The sequence below is a fragment of the Eucalyptus grandis genome, chromosome 6 (genome assembly GCF_016545825.1).
Source record: "Eucalyptus grandis isolate ANBG69807.140 chromosome 6, ASM1654582v1, whole genome shotgun sequence".
Taxonomy (NCBI): domain Eukaryota; kingdom Viridiplantae; phylum Streptophyta; class Magnoliopsida; order Myrtales; family Myrtaceae; genus Eucalyptus; species Eucalyptus grandis.
Window position 1 is genome coordinate 23,145,730 of NC_052617.1, and position 20,037 is coordinate 23,165,766.

General features: G+C 40.0%; 3 protein-coding genes across 4 annotated transcripts; 1 reads left to right on the forward strand and 2 right to left on the reverse strand.

Annotated features, from left to right (window-relative positions):
* Positions 1-692: 692 nt before the first annotated feature.
* LOC104448954 (probable inorganic phosphate transporter 1-8) lies at positions 693-3,415 on the reverse strand. The gene is made up of 4 exons (XM_018875283.2): positions 3,184-3,415; positions 2,689-2,992; positions 2,292-2,579; positions 693-1,780 (listed from the first exon to the last, which is right to left on the reverse strand). Exons 1-4 carry the CDS (start codon positions 3,257-3,259, stop codon positions 955-957), a joined length of 1,494 nt encoding a protein of 497 aa, XP_018730828.2. The 5' UTR covers positions 3,260-3,415; the 3' UTR covers positions 693-954.
* A 4,752-nt stretch (positions 3,416-8,167) lies between these two features.
* Positions 8,168-12,036, forward strand: LOC104448955 (short-chain dehydrogenase/reductase family 42E member 1). Its single transcript, XM_010062915.3, has 5 exons — positions 8,168-8,424; positions 8,882-9,224; positions 9,608-9,879; positions 10,067-10,263; positions 11,223-12,036. Exons 1-5 carry the CDS (start codon positions 8,235-8,237, stop codon positions 11,652-11,654), a joined length of 1,434 nt encoding a protein of 477 aa, XP_010061217.2. The 5' UTR covers positions 8,168-8,234; the 3' UTR covers positions 11,655-12,036.
* A 109-nt stretch (positions 12,037-12,145) lies between these two features.
* LOC104448956 (AT-hook motif nuclear-localized protein 10) lies at positions 12,146-18,162 on the reverse strand. 2 transcript variants are annotated; one of them, XM_010062918.3, is made up of 6 exons: positions 18,007-18,162; positions 16,954-17,469; positions 15,440-15,492; positions 13,829-13,960; positions 13,270-13,431; positions 12,146-12,715 (listed from the first exon to the last, which is right to left on the reverse strand). In XM_010062918.3, the coding sequence occupies exons 2-6, from the start codon at positions 17,420-17,422 to the stop codon at positions 12,479-12,481; spliced, it is 1,053 nt and encodes a 350-aa protein (XP_010061220.1). In that variant the 5' UTR covers positions 17,423-17,469; positions 18,007-18,162; the 3' UTR covers positions 12,146-12,478. The 2 variants fall into 2 exon arrangements, with proteins under 2 accessions (XP_010061220.1, XP_010061223.1); XM_010062921.3 differs by lacking the exon at positions 18,007-18,162 and adding an exon at positions 17,682-17,966.
* Positions 18,163-20,037: the final 1,875 nt, after the last annotated feature.

The following is a 20,037-nucleotide window of genomic DNA, read 5'->3' on the forward strand; positions in this document are numbered from 1 at the left end:
AATAAAAGAAATAAAAAAATTATACAAATTTACCAAACGTGTTTTTGTTTATTTTTTATTAGAACAAGTTTACCAAACGCGTTTTTTGTTCAAAAATTGTTCTAATGTAAACACTTTTTTCTATTTCGTTCATTTCCCTGGAACAATTTTTAAAGAAACGCAAACAAACGCACCCTAAGTTTCTAGTCCTATGTGGGAAGCAAGAATACTTGGAGAAAGAAAATGAGTTGTCTTCTCAATCTTTTCGTAGACGATGATTTGGCAGGAGAAGAGGATTAGACTGAACATGAAGAACCCCTGTCTTAGTCTCTTACATTCTAGTCATAAAAGATGTCCAGGCAACAAAATATTCTAGTTTAGATCGAATTTTCTGAGTCAAGCTAATCCCAATATTTGATGGGCTTTGATAAAAAAAAAAAAAAATGAAATTAGATTGTTGGTAAAACATAATAAGAATATTATCAATTTGAGAAAAGGAAAGGAGTAATTACACTCGAACTAAGCAAAAAAGATTCGACGGTATCTGGTATAACTGACATTTCATTAATTGCCATATAAGAAAAAAGGGGCTCACTATGCTGGTGAAAAAGTCAAAATTCTTATGCTTGAAGTCGGAGAATCTCTTCTAAATAGGCAATGACACATTATCGTGAGGAGTTAAGCTTAAAACTCCATATCAAGATGCTCCTCCATTAATACCTCCATCAAATTATTTTATTCAACTAATAAAATTATTCTCCGTTGATCCCATGACTTTCATATCTTGTATTATGCATCCCGTCTCTTGTCCATCCTCTACCGAATAAATACTATACACATGTATACTTGTACAGAAATTCAAACCACAAACTATCACCGTATTAACACTACGTTTCCGCAACATTCTAAATTTTTAACAGTCAACAATAAGACGACACGGGATCACTCAACATGATCGTATTTTGTAACCACGAACTATGGAAAGCACTTGCCTTGAACAGACTCACCCTCGTACTCTTTCTCATTATCCTCAAGCGATATCCCCATTGTCTCCCTCGTGAGCAACATGGTCACCGCCGTCCCCGTCACGCAAATTCCACCCAATGTGATCAGGATAACTTCTATCCCTGTCCTCTCCTCGTCCCTATTTGGGTCGTCACCACCCTTCGAGATCAGGAAGAACCCCGCAGCGCCAATCATTGCCCCGAGCTTCCCCGCAGCCCCAGCGATCCCGTGGCACGTCGACCTGAATCGCGCAGGGAACAGCTCAGCTGGCACAATGAACGTGGTCGTGTTGGGCCCACAATTGGCGAAGAAGAAGGCCATGCCGTACATCACGAAAAGCACGCCCTTGCTGTCTTTTATATATAGGTACGTGCAGAAGGAGTAAAGGCCGGCCATGAGGACGAATCCAACCACTTGGATCCTGAGTCGCCCAATACGATCGATGAGGAAGACGGCGGCAAAGTAACCGGGGATTGTAAAGTAGCAAGCCACTTTGGCCTGGAACTCCGCGACCTTGAAGGCAGCGTCAAAGGCGCTGCCATCATCTTTTATTTCGAAGATGTGGGATTGGCAGAGGTTGCTGCTGTAAAAGACGATGTCGATGAGGAACCACAAGGCGGAGCAAGCAAGGAGGTCGCGACCGTGAAGGAAGAAGAACTTCCTGGAAAAGAGAGGGTAGGATGGCGGGCTCGGTGGGACGAGATCTACCTCGGCAATCTGGCTCAAGGGCACGTCCAGGACTCGCCCCATGTCCCGGGCAGCCTGGAGCACATTTAGCTCTACCAAAGCGGTGTACCTAATTATACCATAAAATATATATATAGAAATGTGTCAGCATCTTTAGAAAGTTCTTCAACAATAATTCACGAAACCCATTTCTTGCAAGTGTTTTCTTAGAGGGACCGATCATGGCACAAATTTAACATATGCAAACCGATACTAGCAAATTTTTCAATAACGACACGAATTCAATTCAAATACATCACTACTTCTAATGCGTTCCACAAAACTGTGGGGACTCCATGGTCGACACGAATTGTTCGGCACGACTGGGCTAACTCTGTTTTGTCTTTTGGGTCGTTGGCCGAGAAACTTAGTCCATTCAGCAGCACCCAGCAAATGCTCCTAAGAATCTATGGGGACGATGTCTCTAGGAGGACTAACACAATCCCAGCAACCAAAGAGAGAGACATGCTTGATCATAGCCGTAAATACCATAGACCAAACAAATCTTTATCAACAAAATGAAACGATCATTTGATTAATCAATTAAGAAGATAAATTAAGCAAAGAAGGATACGGTATACCTTGCAGTTTCAGGCATCATCATCCGCCAGTAATATGTTAATGCGGTAGGAACAACACCCAGCATCAATATCAACCTCCAGGCAATATCAGCGTCATTTGTGCTGTCATCTTTCCGGCCAAATATCCTGCACACCACCATCGTGACAATTGAGCTCGCCAGAATCCCAATCCCTTGCATCGAGAAGACGGCCGCTATGAATGCACCGCGCTTCCTCTTGTTAGCAAACTCCGACATGATCGTCGCCGAGAGCGGGTAGTCTCCTCCGATCCCTAACCCGAGCAAGAACCTGAAAATAATTAAAGAGAGATGCTCGTGTGTTATCAGTACTCAGAAAAATTGAATAGAGACTAATTATTACAATCTGACGTGGCGGCGGGTTCTAGCACTTCGATCACCTGAAAAACCCTAGACTCGCCAAGACACGGGCTTGTGTTGTGCCCATGGAGAATCCGCACCCGATTGACCCCGCGATCATGAGCATCAAGGAAAAGCCATACACACGCCTCCTCCCAACATGATCGCCGAGCCAGCCGAATACAAGTTGTCCAATCACGGTGCCGAGTAGAGCGACGACCAGCATGGCTGCTTCGGCGGCAGGCTGGATTCGGCTGTTATTGGATTTGTAGTATATATGTCCGAGCATTCTCGTGATAGGCGGGATACAGAAGAGGTCGTAGGCATCGGTGAATATCCCCATTCCTTTGTCGAGCACAAGACGCACGAATTCAGAATCATATTGAGCGAAACAGAACGATGCATTTTCCGTAAGCGGGATTATCAAATTGAAGATGCACACGATAACTAATCAAAACGGATTCACGAAACAGAACAGCCCATGACGTGAGTACTAATTGTTGGGATTGAGATGCGAAGTACACAAGCTAATTTACCTGCCACGATGATGGCCTTGAAGTGGTAGTACTGTGTCTTGGCAGCATCGAGTGTAGAGAGAACTCTCAGCGGCATGGTCGCTCGTCACAAAGTTCTGCTTCTTCAAGAAACAACCTTCGAATGCAGCAGTCTAATGCTTTTGTTGCGTAATGATTGTGGTCCGGTTATAAAGATGATGGAGGAGAAGATACAGACCAATGGAAATCATTGCTTCGTAGCGTACGCCTAAGAAGCAACAAGGCGTTTTCCTTTGACGATGATGTTTCCGAATGCAGTCGAAGCGAACGGATGGGTCGGCCTTCCTCTGCCTCTCATTTTGTGAGACCCATTTCGTGTCGTTGGATTGGACTATTACTCCGGGACCTGCCATTTGACTATCTGCCGTTTGAGCCTATTACGTAATTTGTTATGAGCTGGAGTTATCAGGGTCAACTTCAATGTCTTCTCCAACCGGACAAAGCTCTACAAGTGTTTAAAGAGGAGTTAATGCTCGGCTTGTTTTTAACGTTCATGAATGTTTGTCGCGATGGAGTGAAATTTCCTTGCGCGGGCATTTTAAGACGTTCATTTTAGAATGGGACAAGGATCGTCGATCCTCCTTTCCGCGTAGGCTGAAGCCGCGACCTTCTAGCTGATTTCCAAAGTCCTCTCCCTACCTGTCCCTGTTCCAACCAGAACCCGGACAACGTATGTTTCAAATTACCCAAGTAAGTATTAAATTAATATCTCGAATTTAAATTCGAATGACGATTTATTATACCAAATTTTATTAATAAATATTTTTCAAGTAAAAAGAACTCCATTGGACTTGATGAAGGATTACAAAAGATAAAATAAAATAAATACGAATTTCCTCGTATGCGGAGCCTGCGGAATCCGAAAGTGAATATCCTCGTGGGGCGCCCAAAGTCAAGTCTTCACTTTGGACACACTCACACAAATTCCACGCCGAAGGAAGAAGTCTTCTGCATGCGTGAAGAAACCAAAATCGTGGTGGGCCCACACGTATAAAAGCAAAAAGGAATTGGAGGTCTTTCTTTCCCTTGCCGTTCAAAGTCCGCCGATAAGAAGCCCCGTTCACGCCGCACGTCCGCCGAAGAGGAGCTGCACGAAAGAAGGAAAAAGGAAGCTTGAGATCTTTTTCTTTTTGGCGTACGACTTGAACGCGTGGTATTTTTGTGTCATGAGTTTATATCTAAATGAATTGTTTATTTACAAATACTTTGAATTTTGATTTGGAGTTAAATCTAAGTATAAGAAACACTTGAGCGTGTGAGTGATTGTAAACTCTGATTTTTCAATTATAGTGGATTATTTGCTGCTGACTTTCCCCGCGAATGTAGATACCGATATTCAGATCGAATCTCATGAATTTCTGGTATCCTTATCATTTATCATTTCTTTTTCTGGTGATTTCGCGTTGACGTAAATTGAGATACTGTCATTTTCGCGTATTATATCCCAATAGCAGGTCCGGTTGGTGTTATTTATCCTCGGCGCTGGTTCCTCAGCCCTTTTCTAGTTTTCGCCCGGCCGAGCCGCTCCTTAAACTTGTGTTGTTCGTTGCCAATTCTGCTCCATGGCTCATTTAGACGCCTCAAGACAACCAAGGCCCCCCTGATCATCGTTAGTGGGACCGCACCATTGTTGTCGAGCCCAGACTGGCTCGGTTCTTCGGCAATCTCGCCGTCTCTGATACTGATTGATGCGGTAGAGAGTTAGGTAAAAACAGAAAGATCTATTCGCATCCTGACTGGCAAATCGCAAGCACGCAAACTTGCACAATAATAGAAAGAAGACTCTAAATTCCCAAGTTTGGAATGGGAAGACAAGAAACTCTATCATATTAATAATGTATTTGTTTAAGGAAAACATGCAGAAAACTCCATAATAAAAGAAAATGTTTTCCAAGAAAGCATTATCCAGGAATACAATTAATTTTTCTTTGTTTGGTGGTATATGATAAAAACGATTTCCGATGTTTGGATTTCATCGGAAAATGATTTTTTTTATTCTTTAATTTTAAAAAAATCAATTTTTTTATTATAAAAATAATTTTTTTTTAATTTTTTTTTTTTTACTTTTCTCTTCTTCTTTTTTTCTTCTTATTCTTCTCCTTTTTTTCCCCTTTTCTTCTCCATCACTCTTCCGCTTCCTCTTACACCATCCCCCTCCGCTTCCTCTAGCGATTCGTCCCCAGCCGACTCGTAGGGGGCAAGCTCAAGGCCTTCCGCTAGAGATCGTGAGCTCACCTAATCTAGGGAGGCTCGAGACTCTTCACCAGAGGAATTATCTTTTTTAATAATAGTGATAAAAAAGAATCGTTTTAATATTCCGACATAATACTGGAATTATTGAAAAAATAAGGAAATAGAATAATCAATGGAGGAATCAAGAGAGTGAGTTAATGTTTAATTAATCTTAATGAGATACCCTATAATTCCATTGACGTGCCTCTCATTTTCTTTAAACTAATTTATCAAGCAAATCTCTTCTCATGTGTATGTAGATCACTTTAAGCAAAATCATCACAAAAGTCCTAAGCATATTGCAATTATGTTATTTTAGTTCTAAGGTTTTTTGTTTACTTATTAAATCATAAACATTTTATATTTGTACCAATTTAATCAATTCGGCTAATTTTGGTTGATTGGCACTAACATAGCCCCAAGTCATCCTATATGACGTCACTAATACTAATATTATTTATTTTTATTTAATTTTTCTTTTTCTTTTTTCTTTTTCTTTTTTTTTAATCACTTCCTTCTTTGTCCAGCCAATCACTGCCAGCAACTAGCTAGAGGTAGGGTCAGTAAGGGACTTCATTGGCCTCGACGAAGTTTGGCCAAGGCCGGGCAAGGCTCAACCTCGCCAATCAAGCCTCAACTAGCCTCTAGCCTCATTAGAGGCCGTAGGGGCAACCTCGCCCTAGCCAGTTGCCAGGCTGGCAACGCTCACCCTCGCTGAATTCAGCATGGTCAAGCCTCACCCATGGCCGGCGAGACTTAACCCTTGCTAGCCTAGCGGGTGGCTTGGGTGAGGCTTGAGGCTTGCTAAGGCTTAATTGGAGAGGTTGAGCCTCACCTAGCCATCGAGCTTCCTTGTGGCCGACAAGGGAGGAACCCCGCCTCTAGCCGGTTCGAAGGAAGTGATGAAAAAAAAAAAGGAGAAAGACTAAAATTTTTTAAAAAATTGAAAAATATTGAAAAATATTTTGAAATATTATTAAAAATTATCTACATCAACAGTAGTGGTAACATGTAGAATGGCCAACATCCATGTTAATGCTAAGTGAATTGGCACAAATATAAAAGGTTAAGGATTCAATTGGCCAAAAAAAAAAAATTTGACTAAAATGGCACAAATGTAATAGGTTTAAAACTATTTATTGTTTGAATATGTTAGCTAAGAAAACTATTTCTTCCTTGCATTTGCATCGATATTATTGGAAAGGTTATGATGTTGTCTGGACATGATGCATTCATTTATATCGATTTGAGTTAGTTCTTTGTATAAATTTACACTATATATTTGGTAGGATAAAATTCAAAATGGAATAAAATTTATCATTTTTTCATTTGGTGCATGCTCAAAATAGGATAAAAAATTGAATATTAAAGGAATATAGCCCAGATAAATTTATAAAATGGAGAGATTGGATAAAGATAGATAAGGTTTCTAATATCTATAATAGAAAAGTTATTTTTCTCAAATAACAAGCTTCTTAAATTAATAAAATTAAAATTATATTTTAATATAAATAATACATATATTGAAATGTAAATAATATTTGAATTCTAATAAGTAATTCAATATAACAAAAAATAAAATTTTATTTTAAAAATATATATATCTTTTTTGTTTATATATTCAAATTTAATTTTATCTTATAATATAAATATATATTTATATTTATCACATATATTAGGTATACTAGTATAGTTTACTATTTAATAAAATTTTATTAGAGAAGGATGGAGGGGAAAAATAAAAATAAAATAATTTTAAAAAGAGATGAAAATTTGATAAAATAAAATAAAATAAAGTAGCCAAGAGTGTCGCAAGGGATTTTACCTCTTTTCCTTTGTGAATTTTTAGAGTCATTTACACTAATCTCTTGCTTATACCAAATAATAAAATAATATAATATAAATATATTTGACTTTATTATACGTTGCACCAAACAACTGATGGGATATAACAAAATCCCTAAGTTTCATATCCGATCCTATTCACTTATCCTGATTAAAAGTCTAGACCACTAAATATAGCTAAAAGATTTCCTAACAAGAAAAACACCAATAGCTACACTCCTTCTATTGGGTTTACACGCTCTCTTTTTTATTATATATATATATATATATAATTACCCTTCACTTATCAGCCTTAACATTTAGTCTCTCTCATTTTATTTCAAGTGTACGTCCATGCTGTTTGTCAAAATTCACACATCACTCATTTTGTAGGTGAGCAAGATGTTGAAATATCCCACATTAAACCATATGCATATCTCTCTTTATCGACTACATGATGATGCTTATTTCTCATATTATCAACTTGTTCGAGTTTTGAGATATTCACTCTCCGACTTGTATTAACTGCTTGACCCAAAAAAATAACAAAGAATCTTTATAAAAAAAAAAAAAAAAAAAAGGACTAGACCTTAAATGGTGAAATGGATTTTATGCAAGTATGATGTTAATAGTCTAGTCTTAAAATGCAGATACATGGTACCATATTAAGCCGATGCCTCTATAATTTGGATTGACCTCCAATAATAATTGAACCTTCAAGAAAGCATATGTTATATACCGGATGTAATGTGATTTAAAAATAATAAAAATAAAGAGATTTTTTTCATTATGTCTTAGAAAACCTTCATGGGAAATGCCCGCGTTGACCCTGCCGAGTCACAGCCCATGGACCGGTCGCCACGGTGTTGACTCGGTGACTCGCTCACTCGCTCTAAACAGAAGTGACCGACCCGTCCGTCCTCGATCCCTCCTCCCGCGACTCAGAACAGAAGCAGAAGCAGAAGCAGAAGCAGAAGATGCATCTGAGCGAAAACGAGGGAATTGAGGACAACGTCTTCGTCGTCACCGGCGGGCTGGGCTTCGTCGGAGCCGCGCTCTGCAAGGAGCTGGCCCGGCGAGGCGCTCGCGAGGTCCGATCCTTCGACCTCCGCCTCGCCTCCCCCTGGTCGCGCGATCTCCAGGATCATGGGGTCCGCTGCATCCGCGGTAGGTTCCGATCGCTTTTTTTCGTAGTCGGCCCCAAATTGAATCGCGGCTCGGTGCTGCCCGGAGTGATTCCCAAGTAGATATCTTGTCTGGATGCGTTGAATAGCTCACTGGTGTCTGAATTTCTGTTGTCGCGCTGATGTCGGAGTAGGCGATCGATTTGTCTTGCTTCGGAGGCGATGCGAAATGCCGCTGGCGATTTGAAATGCGAGGAAAGTGCGGAAATTTTTGTCTAGGAGACCAGTGAAAGTAGATCGATATGGGATGCTCGTTCTTTGGTGCTTTCTTAGGCTGAAATGCTGAGTTGCCGTAGCTTATAGTGAGTGATTGTAGTTAAAATATCTAACAAGTGTGGACGGACAGGTGCTTTCGTTGTCCTGAGCTATCGTCAGTGATCTTTCTTTTTTGTCTTTTAGATTCGAAAGCTGATTTGGGGTCGAATTTTCTGCATCTACAGGGGATGTTGCGCGCAAAGCTGACGTCGATAGATCTCTGCGCGGTGCTGACTGTGTTTTCCACCTTGCTTCGTATGGCATGTCTGGCAAAGAGATGTTGCAATTCGGTCGAGTCGATGAGGTGAACATTAATGGCACCTGCCATGTGCTGGAAGCTTGCATTGAGTTGGGGATTCGAAGGCTCATCTACGTTAGCACGTATAATGTTGTGTATGGGGGGAAGGAGATTGTGAATGGCAATGAAAGCTTGCCTTATTTCCCTTTAGACGATCATGTAGATCATTACGGTCGTAGTAAGTCAATTGCAGAACAATTGGTTTTGAAGAGCAATGGTCGTCCTCTGAAGTAAGTGATACTGGATTCCACATTGTGCAAGACCTTCGTTTAATTGTCTTGTATGTGCTTTTCGCTACTTTTACTGCGGATGTTAAGTTCTTCCAACTTCCTTTGCATGACCTTTGCCAAAGCAATGTAATTCAAGTAAAACAACTAATCGACTTATATACTAGTTATTCTTGGAGGGGATTTCATGGCCTCTTGGTTTAAGCTAAGTCTTGGCTTCTTGAACACTTGCTAGATTATTCAATTTTATTTTGGCCAGCTGCTAGATTAGTTAATTGGCTGCATCTCTTGTGCAATCTCAATATAGGTTTTGGCTGTTTTTTAATGTCTTTCCGCTGCATGCCAAACTCCACCATGACAGTTTCTGACATGACTATGCTATACAGGAAAAAGAAGGGGAAACATCTCTACACATGTGCTATCCGTCCAGCTGCAATATATGGTCCAGGTGAAGATAGACACCTTCCTAGAATTGTATCACTGGCGAAGTTGGGTCTCCTTGTATTCAAAGTTGGTGAACCCACTGTGAAGACAGATTGGATTTATGTCGATAATCTTGTCCTTGCTCTTATATTAGCAAGCATGGGTCTTTTGGATGACATTCCTGGGACTAAAGGACAACCAGTAGCTGCTGGCCAACCATATTTTGTATCCGATGGTGAGAATCCGACATTAATCATCTGGATTGTTTTTAGTATATCCTGTGAAGAAAAACAGTGGTGGCTATTGTAGGAGATCTTCCTGATAAGGATTCTTTTTTCTAGCTGTAGTTATGGTTGTGATGGGTTTGGATCTTAGATAATTCTTATAATGCAGAAGAAGAAACTGACCCTTTGTACTTGCAGGATCTCCGATTAACACTTTTGAATTCTTGCGACCTATTCTTAGGAGTCTAGATTATGATGTACCCAAGGCTTCCCTATCTGTTCCTCATGCGCTTTCTTTGGGCAAGGTTATTGGGGTTGTCTATACCATATTGTATCCATGGTTGAATAGGTGGTGGCTTCCACAGCCTTTCATCCTTCCGGCAGAAGTATATAAGGTAAGTATCTCTATTCTGAGCTCTTCTGCTGATTGTGAGTGCCTGCTGTGTGCTCAATCTTGTTGGAAATGGGACTTGGGAGTGAAATGGTCTATAGTTGTTCATATAAAATCTTCACTTCTGTCAATCCTAGATCCTTTTTAGGGGAGAGTCTTCCAGTGCAGAGATGTCAACATGGGAAATTGGACTTTTATCTTTTTTATATTAAGCAGTCTCGGAAGGCCCAAGGTTGGAATGCTGGTTGCCTTCAAAGTTAAATCTGTTGATTTCTAAATCTTGTAAGAGTATTTGTTGTTCCTGATCTCCAATCCATGAATCTATTCTCTTATGCCCCGCACTGTAAAAACGAACACATTTGACATGATGGAGACAGCCATGTAAGGCCAGCATATTATCCAGATATCAGCTATTTCCCACGGATACTCTTCATTGCTACTGCTAAAAATCTAAGTAAAAGTCCAAAAGATCACTACACGCCACCAAAAGGCCATGCCACATGATGGGCATGTTGCTAAATTTACTGTCCAGGTCACACAATAAATTTCCTGGCGTCAAAGTCTCACTTTACCAGACTCCATTTTGTGCGGACCTAATGCTGTTATGAAGCTATCGAGTCATACCATAAGACAAAGCTTACTTCCGACCTAGAAGACGGTTGGAGATGGTCGAGTTCCAACAAAAACCTTGGCGAGTATTTGGGATTCGTTATTCTTGGCCGACAGTTTGATTTGCAAGCCGCTAGTATAGCGTAGGTTCCTTTTCCTTTGGTATACTTTTTGGACATAATGTTAAATTAGTCATACTTATGTTATGGGTAGAGTGGTTACGGGCATTTTTTTTCTTTTCTCCTTTTCATTTGTGGAGTAATATGTTTGGGTTTGTGTTTTTCGATGTTATCTAGCATGTCAGACATTGATCCATTTTCCCCTTCGATTTCTGGCATCTCTCTCAATCAACAGGTAGGCGTTACCCACTACTTCTCGCCTCTTAAAGCTAGAGAAGAGCTGGGCTATGTCCCTATGGTGTCCCCTCATCAAGGCGTGGCCTCGACGATTGCATACTTGCAAGAGAGGAAGAGGAAGAGCCTCGAGGGCCCTACCATTTACGCATGGTTATTCTGCATAATAGGAATGGCTTCACTATTTGCGGCTGCTTGCTTACCAGAGGTGGGGCCTGTGAGATACTTAAGAGCCCTCAGCCTTTTCTTTTACCAGTCAATGTGGGTGGTCAGGTTGGTACTTGCGGCAGCTGTGGCCGCGCATGTCGGGGAGGCAATATATGCTTGGCGCCTCGCTAAAAGGGTCGACCCTGCCAATGCAAGAGGATGGTTTTGGCAAACTTTTGCACTCGGGATCTTTTCATTGCGTTTTCTGCTGAAGAGAGCTGAGTAGGTCTCGGAAACAACTTGTACTCCTGCCGTACGTTGCATACTATTCTCACTAGAATTTTGCGGAACCCAAAAATGTTAGCACACAGGCAGCATTCTCCTAAGATAGATCTACACAGTATGTATCATGATTAACAGTGATTATACTATAACTGGGTGATTAGGGCTGGCAAGCGTTCATCGCATAGGCACATGATGGGCCCCGGCTGGCCTACGACCGTAAGCTGTCATGGACCAACCTGTACCATGTCATTAGGACCTTATAAAAGTATTACTTGCCCGGCCCCTATCCCAGCAGCATCGCTGGTTAAAGATTTTGCAGCTTTCGCGTTTCACCTGAACAGTGGCCCTTTTGTGGGATAAGCTCAGCTACGTTTTTGCTTTCAGAGACATGGATCATTCCTGGATAAGCATCATGCCCCCCAGCGAATATGTATAACAAGCTGGTCTTCTGTCGCAAGATACGTTCTTTAATCTTTTTTAAGAGCCATAAGGGATGCAGAAATGATTCATATTGATGAAGAAAGTACATATTCCGGTACGATCCAACAACCTGAAGGTTAAAGTTACAGTCTGAAGCATAACGAAACAATAACGTCCTACCTAGAAGTTCTAGCGATAATAGCATTGCGACGAGTTCCTAAGCCATTAAATGACGGAAATACAGAGGGACTTGTACTAAATCTGGTTTCAAGGACTCACGTCCTTATTAAACTAATCTCCTAAAGGGCTTCGAGCTACATGTCCCTAAACTTACAACATCAGCAAACATAAGGGGTCAGCGACCTATGCCACCACACTGGACACAGGATCAGTTCAAATTTAGTTTTACCTCCATGGCATGCTAGACATGCCTTGTGAGTTACTGTTGTTGCAGATGCCTGTACTCTGGTTCAGCGGACTCCCAGGCCCACCAGATGATTCACTGAGTGTCCCATGGGATGGTGGGCTATTAGGCCCAACAAGCGGTCCACTGGAGCCAAATTTTCCTGGAACCAAAAAGGACTCAACTTGGTTGGCGGATTTTTCGTTACGACCTTCAGCCATAAAACTGCCCACGACAACCTGCATTAAGCTTGATGTCATCATCGATAATTGACTTTTCTTATTTTCTTGCTTATAGATTCAAAACAGACAAAGACACCAAGCATATATGATCAGAGCCACAGCCTCACTCAGATCTGACTCTGCTTTTACTGTAAGAAACTAAACCATATCCATGAGGATGATATCGGTTTCACATTCCAAGATCCGGTACTAATTGTCATCAACTAACAAAGACAGAGCAGAGGGACCCATCAATTGACTATAGACTAGCTTAGAGAACAACTTTAGTATTTTTGTTTTTTGGTAAAGGAGAACAACTTTAGTATTACTATCACTATTCTCTAGAAATTCCCCAGCAACACTGGGGATTTGCCCAAATTTTGGTAGAACAAAATCATAAGTCAGAAACGTAGTATTTTCCTATTCCACCCTTAAAAGCCACATGGATACTAGGGAATTTTCCAGCACTATGGTAATTGCTTTAGGCCACCAGAACAAAGCCACAAGGAGAGGTACTTGGTACAATCTCTATGTGAGACTAAAAGGAACTGACGGAAAGAGTGGAAGTACACCTGAACAGGGGATGCTGCAGTTAGAAGACCCGCCACCCCACCACCTAAAACACGACCATCTGGGCCAGACAAAGACACACTCAAGCCTCCAGTTCTGCTGCGATGTCCACCACTATCCGATAGAAGAAATGATCCAGAAAGTGACAGTATTTCAAATCGCCCCTGCAAAATTAAACCATAAGTCAACTACGATACATCGATATACAAAAATAAACAAATCACGACTAGGGGTCACTGTAACTTGCTGATGAGTGCTTTGCACCAAAGAAAGAGAAACAGTGCTCAGTTATTAGTGCATTTATCATCTAGTCCTGGGTGAAGCCAACCGAGACACCTCTCAATGCCACTCAGTTTCCATCCCCAATATACTCAGTTAGTAGTGCATTGGTAATATCCACATGTCCAAGTGCCTAAACATTAGAGATAAGCTAAGTACTTGATAATCAAAACCTCAGCTGGGCTTTTACATTAAGATCCTCAGAGACAATCTTCCTCCCATAACAAGTGCTAACCAATTTCTACTCTTCTTATGTTAAGGCTGAGGATCAGTGTTACAAACCTCGTAAGTCACAGTACCACCAGATGTGGCAGGTTGGCGAAGTGTCACATTAGATATAGCTCCATTTGCAGACAATACACAAACAGCCCTTGGACCATTCTGGGAAAATGACATTATTTTTGATGATACATCCTGACAAACCAAAGAGATAGTTGCTAAATCATCAGAAAAACCTCAAGTCTCACTAATGTATCTAGATAAAATTAGAAATAAGAAGCACTTGGTGAAAGATAATTGAAACAACATTTCTCATCCAAATAGAAGCATAAGCCTAGCCAGAATGTTGTTATGCTGGATAAAGCACGGTGAAGTTACCATTATAAACTTCGGTTTCTTTTCTCTAATCGATATTAAGTTTAGTAGCCTGATCCAAACATTCAGATGAATCCTTCCCAATCATGAACATAGCAGGGTATATTAATACATCAGAGTCCAATTACTGTATTTCCAATAGCTTAACACAACAATCATGAATATCAATTTAGTTAACTTAGTTTATTTTCCTGTTTTTGCCAAAGTGTGGAAAATCTCAGATAACAAAATATTTTTCTTTCCGAAGATACATTGAGCTAAATATTAGGATAAAAATGTTTCATTCAGATTTGAGAAACAGAAACAAAAACCACATTTCCCATTTTCTCTTATTCAACACTCCACATTCTCTATTTTTATTTTTACATACACAGTTTGCAACTAGAGATTTTGAAATCCTGAACTTTACACTTTAAATTTAAGAAGCTACAGAAAATAGAGGGTGCAAAGTCTAGATAACTTTTTGACACCCCAAAATGTGAATGGGATTTTGAAACCAGAGGGCAAATTGCAAATGGGATTTCAAAACCAGAGGGCAAAGTATAGACTCTGAAACTAGAAGATGTGAAGCGAAATTAATTAGAAGGATGGTTGCTGTAATATATTCTATAGATTTCCATTTCTCTAAGTCTATAAAAAATTAATCGTGCACATAAAAGAACGTGGTGAAAGGATTACCGATGCCTCTAAAGGTTCTCAAAGCCAAAAGCTCTATTTCCTTCTTTCTTTGGCTCTCAAAAGTCAAACCCACTCTATCCTAAATACGACACTAGAATTGAGCCTGAGTGATGCATAGCACATCACAATATAGATAAAACATAAGTATTATTTCTCTGAAATACATATAAGATATATGAAGAATAAACCATTAAATACATTATTAGTTTCAACTGAAGTCAATATTAGTTTTTTTATTCAGTATCATATCACTTAAAAAATAAGTAATAAAAATTGGAATTGCTTGGCCACTTAAGCAAATCCAACTTACTTATACCATTTCACACTTGAAAGATATAGCTATACTTAATTGATTGAATTTTCCTTTACCTTATTAATGGAAGGACCAATTCAAACAAAAAATAATATAGTTTAGGGACTCAATTAGCCATAAAAAGTTTAGCGACTAGATTACACAAATTGAAAAAGTTCATGAACTACCGGTGCCTTTATCCCTTAATCAAATTACCATTTCCATTATGGCATCCATAAGCAGTACTTCTTTTGAGGCAATATCTCATACAAGGATGAAACAATTAATGCAATATGGAAAAGAACACTCGGAGGAATAGGAGGAAGGACCTCTCCAGCTTTAACAGTGATCACATGTGGCGCAAATCCCATCCCACCAGTTCCTGCAGAGGTGGTAGTATTAGCTACTTTCTCTCCATTATACCACCATGCCAATCAAAATAAAGAGGACATTCACACAATGATTTTCATGTGCTTTCGCTATTGAAAAATGATATAACCACTAGTGAAACCAGTTTCATAATAATTGTCTCCAAGGAAGAAAAGGTAAATAGACAGGGAAGATCAGGGAAGTCCACTCCCTGTCTCATGCAAGATCAAGCAGCAAACTTGTCAAAAAAATGTCTCTCTTATTAGGATATTCTTGGCTCATAAAGGATCAAAGAGTATAATTCTTTCATTTTGTCAATAGATTGAACAATTAATTGGTGAATTCTTCAGTAAAGGCAGTTCAACACTCGTTTGAGCAGAGGAGATCTATATCAGCTTTAAACACCAGATGCCTAAAGGTCACCTGGCTATAGACTAAGTATTAACTGTTGTGTCATCGATTGCCATATTGGCGACCCTAATGGCAATGGCATCCAGAAGCGAATGTTCACCAATCCAAACACCAAATAAGTCAAAGCTTCTTAAAAATCAAAATAGGCAACAAGGATGAAGAAGCACTGTAGTAACCCATCCTATGACATCCAGTTAAGCAGCTGACACCAGTGGACAAATTTTGGAGCTTCTATTTCTTCTTTTTTTTTTTTTTTTTTTGCCAGCACTATGTTAGCCCACTCCTTATGAGCCGTTAGATAAAGTGGGTGCCACAAAGGTCCCATATCATCTAACGGTTCGTGCTAGCGGAACTAACCTATGCCAATAGTACCTGATAATTTTCCCAAATTTCGGCCTTATCCCTCACATTGAAAAAATCTGCACAAGATTACCTTCTTGCCCATTGGGGAGTCGATGAGAAATGATAAATAAGCCCATCTCCTAAAAAGTCCCATTATTAACAAAAGTAATGCACACGAGTCTACAGTTCTGCCATCATTTTTAGTATGCTGAAATGTAAAATGAATTTTTCAAAAAATGGCGAAGCGGAGAAAAAGGGAACATATACATTGTCTGCCGAAGAAAAAGAATTTTTTTCCGGGAAGAAAAGAATAAACAAAACCCTAAGAACTGTGTCCAGGTTATGCAGGAAGGAGAATCAATTAAACTAATACAAAATTGGAGGAGAAATCCCACCACAGTGGCTACTGGCAAAGAGCACTCAGAACACAAAAAGGGCACAATGGTAATTCAAACACTAAAGAATCTAAGCAGGACCGAACATAACGCTACAGGCAAACTGAAAATAGCAGGACAACCATGTCCGCAATAGCAGAATAGAATACGTCGAGGAGACAACAAAGGCCCCCGTCCGAGGGGAGAGAGGCCAAGACAAATAAAGAATTCCAACATGCAAAACAATATGCAGATAGGCAAAAGCAAGAGATCCAATCAAAAGCACCTGCTGCTTTAACATTATAAAAGCCAAAAAATTCAAACTTGGATATGTCGGAGAAAGTTACCCGGAGCTTCCGATCGCCGCTTCTTGTTGCTCGATCCAGGAGGCCTGCCCCTTTTCTTCGACAGACTAGCCGACCCGGAATCTCCAGACTGAGGGGCAGCAAAAGTCGGGGAGCCACCGTGCGACGGCGGAGCAGGTGGGGACCCGAATCCTCCTCCGCCGGCGGGCGACAGAGCCGCGTGGCCCGCACTCCCAGAGTTGAGCGCCAACGCGATCGACCCTTCCGGCCCGTACTTCCTCGGCCTCCCTCTCTTCTTCTTCGCCGCCGGCTCTCCCACCACGTTCATGTTCAGCCCGTCCGCCCCGCCGCCGATCTCGCCGTTGACGGCGGCCGGAGCGGGCGCCGCGGCCGGCTTGTAGGGGACCACCGGCCCGTCGCCGCAGCCGAAGGCCAAGCGCAAGTTATCCATCACCGGCGGCGACGGCACCGGGGGATGCTGCAGGCTTGCACTGAAGGCGTCTCCCGACATTTCTCCGATTCGTCTCCCCGATTCTTCCCACTAAAACGCCATCAAACCTGCAAGAAAAACCAAAGCACGCACGAGATCGGCGACGGAGAACTCCCAGCAAGGTAAATTCACTGACCTCAAAAACCCTAATCATGGAGTACGAATCGCTGGAAAAAGCCCGAGAAATTTGAAGTAGGATTAGCAACTCCGCTTCGCGAGACAATGACTCGAAACCAGCCCACAGAATTAACCAAACTAATCGAGATTACAGCGATTTTACCCCCGAGATTAAGCATAACCCAGCTCCAAATGGGAGCTAATTCCTCGAATTTCCGGCACGAATTTATCGAAGAAAAACCCTAATCACCAGCAAACTAGAGAGAGAAAGAGAGAGAAATCGAAGACCGAGTCAATTTTCACTCCCACACCGAGTCGAAACAGATTTTCCCAGATCATCGACAAAAACCAGTGTTTAAACCAACGGAAGTAAACTCGGAGCGGAAGATTTCGGGAGAGAGTAAATTTCCCTTTTTCCCGGAAAAAAAAAAAATAAACGGCTTTTTTCCGGGAAAATCGAAAAAAAAAAAAAACTGCCTTGCGCTCACCATAAATCGGAGGGAAAAGTTGCAGGGACCCAGAAATTGAGAGAAAAGGCACGAGATGGAAATGGAAGATGGAGGTGCAATGCAAGCGGGAGTGAATTTTTTTTTTTTTTTTTAAGGGTCCGAGACGAATGCGACTGAGAATTTGAATTCCAGATATTCACGAAGGCAATCAATTTATTTCGGATATTGCTTTTCTTTTTTTAACTTTTTTTCCGGGGTGGGCCGCTTTTTCTTCTCTCGAAATAAAATCTGGTTTTGCAGAAACGTAGAGCCTACCGCAAAGGTACGGGGCGTCGGGATTAGGTTTTTACGTTATAAAGTTCCCATCTCATTTTATTTTCGCGATTATATATGCATTTTAGCTACCTTTAGTAAAAAAAAGAAAATACATGAAATTCCCGTAACGTATAGGAATCATTTCTATTCGGTGGAAAATATAATTTACATGTCACATAATGCAAATTTGCGTATGATTTTCTATGTATGTTTGGAATATTTTGGAAAAAAGTTAAAAGGTAATTTTTTATTCAAATCTAAAGGAAAAGAAACCAGGCCTAACTTATTTTTTTGTCGAAAACCAGGACTAACTTAGCTTTTGCAAAATAATCTAAGTTTTTTGGAATATAGTCAATATAATATAAAGTCTCCCTATAATTCATTTGAAAAAAAATTATAAAAAAAAAAAGAAGAAAAAGCGGGTTGAAAGGGGTGCGCCTACAACAGGACAAGGAGGAAATTATTTTGCACTGTACTTTTTAAAGCCCCTTGATTGTTGACCAGCTCGAATCCCCAGCGGTGTCCTCTGTACACTCGCTATAATTCAGGCCACGTGTCAATATAAATCTGGACGAGTGGAGACTTATTTAATTGTTTATTCTAAAAATTATGATTAATATCATAAAAGAAATCTTAAATTATATGCAGCAAAAACACCAGTACCCTCCGTTTTTTACCACAACACCAACATCCCAAACTTTTTCGTGTCGGCAGCATTTTTCTTGAAAATTACAAGACTTCGAACAACGTAATTTTTAATGATAAAAAAAAATCATAAGATAATAGAAATCAGATTTGAGGATTTATGGTTGCACCGGCAATTAGGTAAGGGGGTGGTTGGTCCATAAAAGCGATTCGACATTTGTAGAAACTGGGAAATTGCAGACACGCTCTGCATGCCAATCTCTTACTGCCATTTTTCTTTTCATTTTCTTGTCCCTCTCTCATTTCGATTTCCTTTTTTTCCCGCTTTTTTTGGATTTTTCTATTTTCATTTAATTTAAAGATACATGTTTTATGAAAAATAAATGGTTTAAAAAAATTAAATGATTGCTTAGATTGTCTAAATTAATTAGTCGATAAAAAATAAGTAATGTGAATAATATTTTGTCTAGAATTTTTTATATTGGTTAAAATAATTTGCCAAACGTTAATTTATGTTTAAACATTTTCATTAACAATTAATATATTTTTCATTCATTTATTTTCTATAAGTGATATAAGCAATCATTTTTAAAATATACATTTCAAATCATTTATCTTTTTATGAAACAAATGCACCATATGCACCTTTTGGCCAACATCGCTAAGGGGACCATTTGTTGTTTTTTTTAGTGTTGTAATAGCAAACATCTGCTCTTTATATATATAGTGAATATGTTTGATCATTGAGTTAAGGGATGAACGATAATCATTCTGCTTTTTATCATAACTATTTTTTTTTATTCTCTATAATAGATTTGGCACAGAAATCTGTTTAACAAGATAATTTTTTTTATTATTTCTGAAACAAATTTTTAGTCTATAAATAGATTTAGAATAAAAATGATTAGTAAAAAAATTTCTACTTCTTTATTGCTAGAATTGAAATGAGAAATAAAAACTTTTATTTATTACTCATCCTTACTATTAGTTGGCTGGCCACCTACTGCCACCTATCGTTTGCCAGCACCGGTCATCATCCGCTACTACCGTCCATTGTTGCCGATTACCCCCGCCGTCCACCAATTGACATCCGGTTGGTCGCCAATAGCT